Source organism: Coccinella septempunctata, chromosome 2, assembly GCF_907165205.1.
Source record: "Coccinella septempunctata chromosome 2, icCocSept1.1, whole genome shotgun sequence".
Taxonomy (NCBI): domain Eukaryota; kingdom Metazoa; phylum Arthropoda; class Insecta; order Coleoptera; family Coccinellidae; genus Coccinella; species Coccinella septempunctata.
In genome coordinates, this window is record NC_058190.1 from 13,073,528 (window position 1) to 13,087,135 (window position 13,608).

The 13,608-nt window shown below is 34.0% G+C and overlaps 1 protein-coding gene across 9 annotated transcripts in view; it reads left to right on the top strand.

Moving 5' to 3' along the window:
* The window catches only part of LOC123308818 (transcription factor HNF-4 homolog), a 107,135-nt gene that overhangs the window by 76,672 nt on the left and 16,855 nt on the right, over positions 1-13,608 (top strand). For all 9 annotated transcript variants that reach the window (XM_044891679.1, XM_044891674.1, XM_044891682.1 and 6 more), the window contains exons 2-5: positions 836-1,046; positions 4,383-4,477; positions 8,004-8,137; positions 11,013-11,168. In XM_044891679.1, coding sequence (XP_044747614.1) covers positions 836-1,046; positions 4,383-4,477; positions 8,004-8,137; positions 11,013-11,168 — 596 coding nt within the window. The remainder of the gene's footprint in view (positions 1-835; positions 1,047-4,382; positions 4,478-8,003; positions 8,138-11,012; positions 11,169-13,608) is intronic.

Below are 13,608 nucleotides of genomic sequence, written 5' to 3' on the forward strand. Positions count from 1 at the left end.
GAACACCTGCTACCCGGCAGATATAACCCGGGAAGACAGGGGATCCCCTTCATTCGGAGGATTCGGATATATTCGCTTATATTTCGGTTTCGTAATGCATCAACATGTAACTGCAGTAGTAAACGTTTTTTAAATTTCGAGAATTAGAATATATCGTATAGTAACATTAAATTGTTAAGGCTATATGACACCGACTAGAGAACTTTGGTTTTCTGTGGGAATTCCTCATTCTAATATGGTAATGAAATATATCCATTGGTGTTATAAGGAAATGGTAATAAAATCGATTTAACAATCGTAGTTACTCAATTTATAAGGCAAGTACAGTTGTTTTGATCGGGGAGTGATAAATATATCAATACTAATTAAAATATTTTTGGTAAACCTTTCTCATTGTATCTTTTCTTTCGGTGTTTGATCTTGTTTGTGTGCCACAATAGATCGCAAGGGTCGCAGTGGCAGGAATGGTGGTTTGGTCTGACAAGCACAACATGCTGTAAATGTAATTGCTCTGATGGAATAGAAAAAGGTGGAAACTATGGTCAGCATCTCATCATTTTCCATGGAGATTTTTCAAATGTTTCAAATTCCTTAATATTCCTTTTACTTTCATATCCATTGAAATACATAACGAGAGAAAATAAGATAAAGAGGTCAGTTTGAGAAATTATATTTCATTTTTAGTTCTAAACGAAATAACGACATTTTTCACGATTCTCTCAGACGGTGCAGGCCGTTTGCACTACAACCTTTCGGACTCTGTATCGAAATATTCTTCACGCTTCACAAATACTTTGACTATAATAATATGAATGGAAATTTTTTTTTGTTGCAGTGGATTCGGAGATGACCATGGCTGGTGGATCGAACCCACTCTCGGCCACAATTTCCAACGCCGGATCTCCCCCAAGTGCTTCAGTGTTGAATCAAAGGTGTGCCATTTGCGGTGATAGGGCTACTGGAAAACACTATGGTGCAGCGTCATGCGATGGATGTAAGGGATTTTTTAGAAGATCTGTTAGGAAAAATCACCTTTATACCTGCAGGTGAGGAATAATAGGTACACTTGGAGTCGAATTATGCATCTTCTTCATGTTTTCATTATCATATTTTGCGTTATTCCCATTCTCACTATCAATGGCGGCCCGTTACCATTTACGTGCCATAAAATTAAAATAGCGTTCTATTTGCAAATGAAAACACAGAAGCGTGCCAGATTAATATAAGGGGAGATACCTTGAACCCTTCTACCAAAAATTAGACCTGTATATAGGAGAAATTGCATAAGATAGCCTGGCAGAATAGTAAAAACAAAACGATCATTGTACATATCAGATTACGATGTAGGTACCTATGTGGTTAATTACATGTTGAAAAGAATACATTCTCTTAATCTGACAATTTATGCTTGACGAAAATGTGTTGGATGGCGCCAAACTTGAAAAAAAGTGTACATTCTCGAGCGATGGCTTTTTTCTTATTCTGAAGCTAATGATTCAAGAATAACGAAAAAAATATAATCTGACAGTTTCAGCAAGCCGTAACAATAAAAATGATGAAGCTAATGATTCAAGAATAATGAAAAAAATATAATCTGACAGTTTCAGCAAGCCGTAACAATAAAAATTGGGCATTAAGGTCGCAAAAATCAGTTTTTTTGAATTATCTCCTCTCCTAGATTTCAAATTGTTTTGCATTTATAATAAAAGTTGTAGAGATAAAATTTTCTACGAATTTAGTTGGGAGCAATTTTTTCAAGTTCAATTTTGGTATTTATAAGAATTACAAAATTTGTTTGGGTGTTGGGGCAATCATGAGGTTTTATTTGCGAAAACAAAGAAATTTTTTGTACTAGTGAATGAAATAAATATTACCACGTAAGCCGCTCATTTTCAACTTAAGGAAGAAAGATGGTATGAGCTTTGTTGTTGAGAATGTTATCACGAATCGAAATGCATGATAAAATATTGGGTTATGTATTTTAAAAAAATATTTTATGAAATATTTTGAAAACGCGACTGTCAATTTTTGTTTTGTTTTCGGCATCGAGAAGGCCATTAAAAATGCTACTAATTTTTCCATTCCACCGAATTCGTAGCATCAATAAAAACGGAGTTGGCAATGGTGCCGACTTAATGTGGAACATCCTGTAAGCAACACAAAGAAGCATTCGCCCAAAGAATATTACAATAATTCCAAACAGAAAGAAGGTACTTATGCAATTAAAAAAGCAAATAAATAAATGGTTACAATATGCGATAATAATGCTAAAAACGCTCAGAGAAGGAAGCAGAGCAAAAAAAGACTATTTCACTTCGAAAAAAATGTTCGGAAGACTTCAGTTTAGCTTTCAAAGTCCTCAATGTCTCAACCTGAGCAATTAATCATTGAAATTAGAAATAAATCAATTGAATGTTTTTATGATCAGTGACAAGGAATCTTTCTGTGGCGAATTTGTATTTCTGAAAGAGCATGAAACATTCACCGAAGGAGCCCTAAACCAGGTGATTGTTTTCGAAAAATCAATGGAAAATTGGTAGAGTGATATAAATTTTCTGTAAATGTGAATTTTGCGGAAACAACAAAACCATATCCTTCTACTCTCTGGTAGATCTCCGAAAAAGTCGAACTCCCCAAATAAAATAAAATGAAATGCCGACCGATAAAAATGAAAAAAATAAATCATCCGGTCTATAATTTGTACTGCGAATTTTCAAATATATTAAAATTCCTAACAATGTCAGACAGAAAGCTGTCGCGAAAATCATCGTTCGAGGACCATATAAAATTTGTAGTATTCAAAAATTTAATGAGATTGCAAAGTTACCCTTGAATACAATACCTACGTACCTATTTAAAATATCAGTACCTATTTCATATTTTGAACGGTTGACAAACTGAAATTCACTAATTAATATAAAGGAAGAAGACAAATTAGTTTGTATCATATATTTCCATTAGCGACTTCAGAAGGCCGCAGAAAACTGGTTTCAAGTAACTCGTATGGAAATTAAGGAGCAAAAAAACTCCAATCGATGTAATATTTTTTATTGCTTTACTGTTTTCGTCATACTTCTACAAGGTCCTGTATAATGAAATAACTATAATTCGGTTCCACTGAACCATTAGTTCGAATATGAGAGAAAATATTAGCTGGTAAATTACTTGATGCAAAAGATGATATGGTTTGAGTTGACCATGTTCCTAATGCTATTTGATTGCATGATGTCGGTTCATATAAATCAGAATCCGGATTCAAACTTTTTTTTCACAATTTTCAAGGAGACGTCTAAGACGCTTAATACCTTCCGATCAGAATCTTTCTTTTCAAATACTCACTTTGATGAACAAAAGGCACATCCAATCCTTCATTTGGGTGATGAAAGTCGGAATTGGGAATTGATTCCCGAGCGATTAAAAAGAATTGTATGAATTTCTCAAATCAATAGATCTCCTGCGGCTTTCTCAGAGTGTAAAGATGAAAAGCACAAGAATATTCGTTTCGGTCAAAATCAAAATAAGTCAGTTTCATTGTTCATTATGATTTTCAAATATGTCAGCTATTCTATCTAAATGAATGATAAACGATATACATACTTTCACTTTTCCATGTGTGCAATACTTCATTAGGGTAGATAATCGATTCGTACGAGATGAGTTTGTAATTTATCATTTATACTGAGCAGTGACTATTTTATGTGACTATAGTGGTCAACCAGCACGGAATTTCATTTATAACTCATATGATTGCAATAGTAGCAAACTGAAAAATCCGGTGAAATTATAAAACTGTTTTTAAACGTGTTTTCATGAGAAATCATTCATGCAAAGACTTAAGAGTTGAAGGAATAAATGAGATAATAATGCTTTCTAATTAATAATAAAATAATGTAAATAAGTGCATTAATTAATTAAGATTGTTACCTGTGCATTCGTCCTCGAAAGGGAGCCAAATAATATCCTCCTTCAATAAGAATTAATTAATATGCATACCACCCACTGATATGAATATCAACAAGTGTTACGATCTGAATCGAACTAACCAATTTGTTCTCATCAGGAAAACGATAAAGAGAACTTTCCACCTAAGAAGAGTATATGCCGACAATGGTTTCGGTCTCAATTGACCTCGTCAGAGCAACACAACTCCTCCTCCGATGCAAAACGGACCGTAATGAATACCAGTAGTAGCTTCTGAGTATTATCGTGTAGTATTCGAGCGCCATCTAGTATGAAACGAGATCCGGTTCAATCCCCCCAGTTCGTAGCCCAGACGAAGACAATGATATATATATCCCATATTTCCTCTAATTAATTCCTATTATTGATTCATTCCCTCCAGAAGGCGTAATCATTCTTTCAAAAATTTTTGTTTGTTTCAGGTTCAGCCGAAATTGTGTAGTGGATAAAGATAAAAGGAATCAATGTAGGTACTGTAGACTGAGAAAATGTTTTAAAGCAGGCATGAAAAAGGAAGGTGAGTAATTCGTTAAACCTCATTTTATGTACAGGGTGGGCAAATTTCGATGTTTTAGCACTACAGTTTTTGAACCAGAGGAGATAGACAAAATGTGATTCCCCATTCTCGTTCTCTTTTTCTGAGAAACTAACAATAGTAGTAGTCATTTTTGGCCACTTTCTTTTGTTTTCGAGTTATAAGCAAAAAGTAGAAAAATGGCGATATCGAAATAAATTTATATCTCCGCTAATATTGATGATAGAGCTCTGAAATTGAAACATTATACAGGCACTTTTTTACGTAGAATCCAGTGGCGTGCTCGCCTTTTTAGCAGGATTTTTAATTACGAAGCTATGACCCAAAGTTATGTTTTTTTTAAATGGGAACACTAGTTTTCTGTGCAATTTTTTGAAAGCTTAATTTTAAAAATATATAACATCATATGGTTTGTATCAATACAAATAATAGAAAATGGTCAAAAACCTTTTTTTTCTCAATATTTCTATGGTTTCAACTATTGATGAGCATAGAAAAATATAGCATCGTATGATTACCAGTGTCTCTTTCTATAAGTCCTTTCATTATTATGGAAATTTATGAAATATATCTTGATTCAAATTTTCTGAAAATTGGTAAAAAGCATAGAAAGAATGATATTTCCGGAAGGAGACTGGTTTTGTTATAGGAAACTCTATTTTTCTGTGCTCGTCAAAAGTTGAAACCATAGAAATATTGGAAAAAAGTGTTTTTCACCATTTTCTATTATTTATATTGACACAAACCATATGATGATATATATTTTTGAAATCAGTAAAAATTAAGCTTTCAAAAAATTGCACAGAAAATTAGTGTTCCCATTTAAAAAAACATAACTTTGGTTCATAGCTTCGTAATTAGAAATCCTGCTAAAAAGGCGAGCACTCCACTGGATTCTACGTAAAAAAGTGCCTATATAATGTTTCAATTTCAGAGCTCTATCATCAGTATTAGCGGAGATATAAATTTATTTCGATATCGCCATTTTTCCAATTTTTGCTTATAACTCGAAAACGAAAGAAAGTGGCCAAAAATGACTAATACTATTGTAAGTTTCTCAGAAAAAGAGAACGAGAATGCGGTATCAGATTTTGTCTATCTCGTCTGGTTTAAAAGCTGTAGTACTAAAACATCGAAATTTGCCCACCCTGTACTTAAATATCCTTCTTTCTTGATATAATGAAATACATAATACATCCCGAAAATATGCATGAATAATTGGATACAAATTTAGCCAATCAGTCTGCAACCTTTAACGAGAATATTCTTTCGAGGAGAAATTCCTAATCATTTCGTAATATTAAAAGAACAAAGGGATAGTCAAAATACAAAAGGTTATTTTCCTACAACTTGTAATTGTATTCATAGTAGATGAATCCTGATATATCTTGATAATAGTTAATTGAAGATAAGATTTCTTTTGATTCCGAAAAAGTCTGTCATTTTTTGCAGCAAGTGCCTTCAAGGTCGAACTTAATCCGTTGAAGTAGATAAAGGCGGTACAACTCAAATTCTAGGAATACGACTCGAAATTAGAATTATATTTATATTTAAAGTGCTGAAGATAAACTATACGAAATGATGGGTCTAAAACTTAAAGTAAAATGAAGGTTGAACACATCAATTTGTGTACTTCGACTGAGGTATCACGAAAAAGAACTCGAAATTTCTTGTTCTTCTTGGTCTCTCAAGACCACCCCATCCATGAGAGCGGCTGTACAGAATTCATAAATATATATGAAATCGCGCATTCTTGTTGTTGAGTATTAGGTACATTTGGAAGAAGTACATGAATTAGTAGAAGTTGAATTCTGTAATATCTTCAATACCAATGGCCAATGCATCGTTAAAAATCTAGACTTCCTAAGCTGAATGCTCCTATATTTTTAAAGGAAAAAGAACAGTTTTGAGCGTCAAAGTGAAATGAATAATACCTTATCATTCAATGCGAAATTCAACAATTCAAAAACACTCTTGCAACTTTTCTAGTGAAAATATACTAGGAATACCTACTCTTGAACTACGACTAGTTCCTTTCTCTCCTTCCTGCTCTGGATATATTTGCTAAAGCAAGAAAACTGGCCTACCAAATAGCGTTGAAGCTAGTTTCTGCAAGGATTTCTTAGCTCACATTTATACTGCTCTTCAACAGTTGGGGAAGTTCAAGAGAGACTGTATAAAAAATTTCAATTTTTTTTCCTAATTTTAGAAATCCCACTTATCTAACTCATTATTTGGCCCATTTATTTATGAGTTTCAGTTTCAGTAGGAAATTTATCTTAAGTATTTATATTACAAAATTAGTTCCCTCAAAAAATAATGGAATAAAGTTCAGTAAAGAGTCTGGCTTCCTCGAACATCAACCACAGCCTGGCAACGCCTTTGCATACTTTCGATCAGATTGTTGATGTAGCCTTGATCAATTTTCCTACATTGCGGTAAAAGCCATCTCAGTTCTTGAAGTATATATGGAAGTTGCTGATGACTGATGAGAAACCATCGTAGCTGATCCCAAGCGTTTTCAGTGAGATTGAGGTCTGGCGGCCAAGGAGACATGGCCAAATGCGGAATACCATGAATTCTCACTATCGAATGAAATGAATTTCGGAATATAGTTTTTTTATTTATTTGATCAATCTTTTTCGAACACAAGATCACTCACAAGATCAGTTTTCTCATGATGACCACTATAAGTGTCATAAAAATAACAAAAATTCAAAGAACCCAATTATTTGTACTAAGTTGGACGCATATTTTCTCGTTTAATGCGCCGTTTTCGAGTAACTTGTTGTTCAAAAATCAACAATATCTGTGAAATTAAAAAAATTGGCTACTTTGACCGAATGCAATTTTTCCACAGATGTGTAGAGTCACAGATTTTGATAGTTATTCTGAAAGTAATTTCGTTTTTCCAGGAGTGGCACAGCTCATTATGAAAACTTCAAATGGTTATACCTTTTTATCAGGGCCGAATCGTAAAAAAATTGTATAGTAAACAAGTGTTTCTTTTGACCTCAAGAATCTACTGTTAAAATATTTGTACGAGTAAAAGAGTTATCCTGTATAAAATAATATCGCCAGTTGTTAGTTACACTATTCATATATAACTCAAGATTGGTTGAACTGTTATGTGAAATTTGATTTGTTGGATTTATCTACGGCCTTGAGGCTAAACTTGTTAACTTAAAAGGCTATTACAAATTACACCGTTACGTTTGAGCTAGGCATCATGCACCCATCCTGCACACGCAGATCCAATTGGCCCTTAACTCATTTAAATGGTGCTGTATTGAAATGATATTGGTGAAGTATGTTTTTTTTCAATAAGAAGTTAGTTCATGGTTACCTGAATGTCTTGCGAAAAAGTTCTTTCTGCAAGGCAGGCGGGTATCGCTATCAAAACAATAAATATGGAAATTATAGGTCTTAATAGATATCCAAATATAAGTATCCTGATACCCAACTTTCATGGTAGTATACTCGAGGTAACATTCTCATTTATTTACAGCTGTACAGAACGAAAGAGATAGAATAAGCCTTAGGAGGCCTAGTTACGAAGAAAATAATCAAAATAATGGACTCTCGGTTAGTTCCCTCTTGAACGCCGAGATGCTATCAAGACAAGTTGGTGCAGCTTTGGAAGTAAGTATACATTTTCTCATTCTTGGCTCAGAAACACAGTTTCCGATAAACCTTATTATTAGTTTTGTAATTTTTGAAAGACTGCCCGATATAGCAAATTAAATCTCTGAAAATTCTGAAAAAAGATTCATATTCTTCTTTGTATTCCTTAGGAGCGGTACCTACTTTCAGGTGTTTTAAGGGTTTCTTGTGATCTGATTTGTATGATGAAGGTTTACGGAAAGAATTCATTAAGATGAGTTTATACCACGAGACTTCCTCGCCATCCGTGTAAGTGATAAGGGGGAAAAGACTACCAATATGTGCGGTTTTTCCAGAACACTCGAACGATCGGTGGAAGTTACGAATATTTTAATGGTTTCCAGTCTCGTCGAGAAGATGGCAGCACTTCACGAACGTCTTTTTTCAATATCAGCAGGAGTCGAATTGTAGCGAATGGCGAAACATTTCGAGAAATTTTTTTATGTGAAAATTCATTGAAAAAATCGTTTCACCTCGGAAAGTGAATAACATGAATGAACATTTGTACTTCTCGTACTGACGAGCTGAGTGAATTGAATTTTAATGAAAACCTTATATAAATCTGTTGTTTCTGTCGTAAGATATACAATTTCGTATTTTGAACTGACCACTGAAACGATGTAGACCCCTTTCAAGATCGAAAACTTGCAACAAAAACGAACTATTCCAAGTACGGTTATACATACAGCGAAGAGAAAAACTGAGAAGAATAAAACAATGAGAGATGAAAAAGCGCTCATATCAGTAATCGATGGCTTTAACATGATCGCCACCTGCCAATAGGGATTTCTTATCTTGTTTCAGTTAAACTCTTAGATTAATAATACACACTGTAATTTTCGTAGTTCAATTTTTTGTTCGTTGGTACAAAAATATATTTTACGCTAGTTAAACAAAACAAACTTTGAATCGTCATATCGTCAAATATTTTTTAATCTTATTTGGAGCTACCTCTTTGTTGCCACCAATTGAGAGGAAAAAATACATGAGCTATTTAAAGTGGATTCTTCTGTTGATACTGAAACACATTGACGGAATCCGTTGTCAAAAAAGTAACTCAATTGCATCTTCATTAATCATATCAGTTTCATGTTTCATGATTATTTCGAAGATCTGTAAATGGTACATATTTAATTGCCAATATATCATTGAAACAATCAAGCTGCCTCATCATCCTTTCGCTAATTGTTGTTGCACCAAATGAAAGGAACTATTTTATTGCATGTAATAGTGTACCAAACTCATTTTCGACAAAAATCGTTGTTGCTGCAAGGTCTTCAATTATTACGAATAAAATTTATTAGCAAACTGTTTTTCAAATGTTACCACGATTTCATGAGATGTGGGATACATCAGATTTTATCAATTCCATTAATTTTCAATTATGTAGGTAGTATTGTTTGGAGATCTATAGGGTGTTTCATGAGTGTTGGCCATACCCCTAATGGTGAATGCAAGTTATCTAGACCTTTCAGGAAACTTGCTTGTTTTGTATCCATATAATTCGAAATCTGGGCAAAAGACAATAAATATTATCACCAAAGGAATAGAAAAAGGACCGCATTTCGAAAACATTACATAAAAGAGTTCGTCCAGTTCCTATTCTCTTGTGACAAGTATGCCATGTAAAGCGAAAATTGAATTCCGTAGAATAACTAGTTTTTCATGGTAATAACGAAATTTCTGTAAGGGATGTGAAAAATATGAGTACTGCCCTGAAAAAATTGATATTTCATGAGCTTTCTGAAGTGAACAAACCCATTCAATTTTATCGAAATCGGACCTTGCATTCCAGAGTTATGGCTATCGCAAATTTATGCCAATTTTCATGAATCACCCCGTATCTCCGAAACTAATAGCCTTAGGATACAAAACAAGCAAATTTTCTGAATGGCCTGGATGATCCGCATTCACCATTAGGCTATGGCCAACAACTCATGAAACACCCTGTGTAACCATGCGTAGATGTACAAAGGAATGGACCATGGGTATTTCGCAAATGCCTATAAAATAGTTACCATATTTAATTTTTGGTAGGAGTGATGTTTCTAATAACTTGAAGTGTAGTGATACTCTTGGATAAAATGTTCTTTGACAATTTCACAATGAACTTATATTACAGATGTTTATTTGCTTTGTAACTGAAAATGGGTGGAATATAAATCTGGCGTTCTACCACAATTTATAGAAAAATTTGTTTCTGGAAATGTTTGGTACATCAGGAATCATCACTCTCCAGTTTCAGCAGATCCATTTGTATGGCAATTTGGATTGCGAAGATTTTCGAGATGAAGTGTCACTTTTTTCACCATCCCTATTCAAAAGATGACCAGAACTACCCAGTACCTACAGTACAGTTTCAGGATTTACTTTTTTTGACCAAATTTCATCCATTTATTATAGGTTTGTTCGTAGAGCGGTTTGCAACGGTTGTGAACTGTACAGAGCAAGCGCAATTGCATTTTGGGGTAGCGAAAATCCATTTGCTCTTTCTCTGTATAGTTCACAACCGTTGTGAACTACTCTACGAACAAGCCTTATAAGAGCTTGTTAGCTTTGTCGGTTGACGGCGAATGAATGGTAGACAGCGAATGAAAATATTTTTCAATCCTTTTTTGCCGTCTCAAAACATTAAACGTGGTAATTTCAGGGTTTTTGTCGTCCATTCAAAGGCCCATCATAGAAAATAATAAACCCAAAATAAAGAATGTGGTGTATCAAAAAGGAAGTTGACAACGGGGCGGAAAAATATTTGCCCAGAAACTGAAACAAAAATATGCTACAATAAAATTTTATTGTTCTTATTCGCATTTGATCTAAATACAGAAAACAATAACTTTGTTTTTCATTTCAGCAGATGGGATCCACGCCAGTTAATGATTATGATTTATCGAACAAACAATTAGCAAATATTAATGATGTTTGCGACTCTATGAAACAGCAGTTGCTTATCTTGGTTGAATGGGCAAAATACATACCTGCTTTTACAGAACTGCTTCTCGACGATCAGGTGAGATAACATTTGAATATATCAGAGTGTAAACCATATCTAGATAGATTGCAGTATCCATATTTACTTTTTAGACCAGCAATATATGTACTATCGAAAACAAACCAGTATGTCGAACTTGATTTTAATTAAAAAAAATATCAGTTTGATAAAGTATAAAACTCAATGCCAATTACTAATCTCTAACATACAGGGTGAGTTTTGACTCGTACAAATATTTCAACAGTAGATTCATGAGGTCAAAAAAAAAACACTTTTTTCTTTTACCATTTTTACCGATTCGGCCCTGATAAAAAGATATAGCCATTTTAAGTTTTCATAATGAGCTGTGCTAGACCTGGAAAAACATAATTACCTTCAGAATAACTAGCTACTAAACTACACATCTGTGGATCTTCTATACAGAGTTGTATTCAGCCAAATTTCACAGATACTTTTTTATTTTTGAACATCAAATTACTCGGAAACGGCGCATATTATACGAGAAAATACGAAGAATATTTGAATTAGAAAAACTGTAGAATATAAAATTCTCGACAATTTTCGTCCCATTTTTAGATAAACAGATTCAAGATAGCTGACAAGATTCGTACACCATTTTCATTTTAAAATACCTCAGCCACTCCATCAAAATTAGGAAGTTTATGATCACTTTCGTGAAAACTTTTAGAATGTCAACATAAAGGTTTAGAGACCTTTATGTTGCACAATTAAGTATGTATTTCAATAAGGAAACTGTCTATACGAGCATCATACGAAAATGGAGTACATATTTGTCAGCTATCTTGAAGCTGTTAAATTTATCGAAAAATGTTTGGGATGAAAGTTGTAGAGATTACAGCTCATTATTATTATCTCAAATTTCGAGGTGAAACGCCTTCTACCACTGGGTTATACATATTTTTAAAATCAAGCCATGTCACAAAACATTTTTTGGTTAAATATGCGTAGAATGACATATATGTACTATATTACATTATACAAGATTGGACAAGTCTGAAAAATTTCAGTAAAACGATAAGGAAAGCACTGATGCAAGGAGCGCTTATTTAAATTCATTACCAGAGCTGTCATCCATCCCGGTAATAAACTCGCCCGACACTTCCTTCAAAAGAAATATTACTAATATTTTCAAAGTTATCTACAGATCGAATAAAATGTTGGAAACTGGTACTCGGCTCTGAAATGATGTCTTGTAGAATTCTGCATTTTTTCTGAAAATTTTTTTGGCGATACGATACGAATCAAATCTGCCAAATATCTTCGCGTATTGAAATATCGTTTATTGGGCTATTCAACCTACTTTCAACAGAAACTCTTGGAGTTCACAAAAAATCATTCCATCTGATAACTATTCTTACCATGGGGAAACAAGAGCAATCCCACAGAGTTCCCCAGAAAATAACACCGACGATAACAAAGAAATAAATTCGAGTTTCATTAATTCAGTAAAATAACAAAGCTACTCTCAAAGCTGGTCGAGTAGGCCCACCACTCTTTACGGCTATTCTCGACATATTTGCCAACCATCATTGAGATTCCAATTATAAAACTATCAGAGGCGGGTTATGCATAAGGCATGTCTGCACGGAGATATCCGACAAGGTTGGGGGAATTTTTTTTTCTCCTCCAAAAACTCGTAAAGTGTAAATGAGCAGAACGAACAGACTGATGAGCAAAACGGTGCAAAACGAGGGCTTTCGATCGAAACCAATATCGGAAAGATCTGTTGAGGTGCCCTGCTAGTGTAATACAGAGTGTATTTACACCACCAGGGCACTTTTGATTATCTTTATCTCGGTAACGGTAAGTGGTAGAGAAAAACTAATTACAGATTTAAAAAGATCAAAACGAGAGCAAAATGCAGATATCCCACAAGCTGGGGTAAGAAAAAAAAATTTTTTTTCGAAATCGCGTGAAGTATAAATGAGCAAAACGAACGGACTGGTGAGCAAAACGAGGGCTTTCGAATGATACCAATATTGGAAAGATCTATTGAGGTGCCATGCTGATGTAATATTACACCAGCAGGGCACTTTGAATTGTCTATAGATCATTGTATATAGGTGAGCAAAATAAAGTGAGTGGTGAGCAAAACGGAGCAAAATGAGAGCAAAACGAGGGCATAAAAATCGTAAAAATTCTTTGAGGTGCCCTGCTAGTGTAATGCCGCTGGCACCCTTTAAAATCTAGGGCACAATTTAGGTTTATATTGGAAACTAGAAGGCTTTATGTTGCAATTTTTAACTCTAGCATACTGACAGTAAGCATTATCTGTTGACCTGTCAAAACCGCAAACTCATATAGCTCTTGTTATTCCGAAGATATTGGCATTTTATCAATTTTCTTCGCCACCCCTAATTAAACACTCTGTATATTGAAAAAAAAACACTGAATACAACCGAATGTCTTCAGCCCAACTGTTAATTATATTATGAAA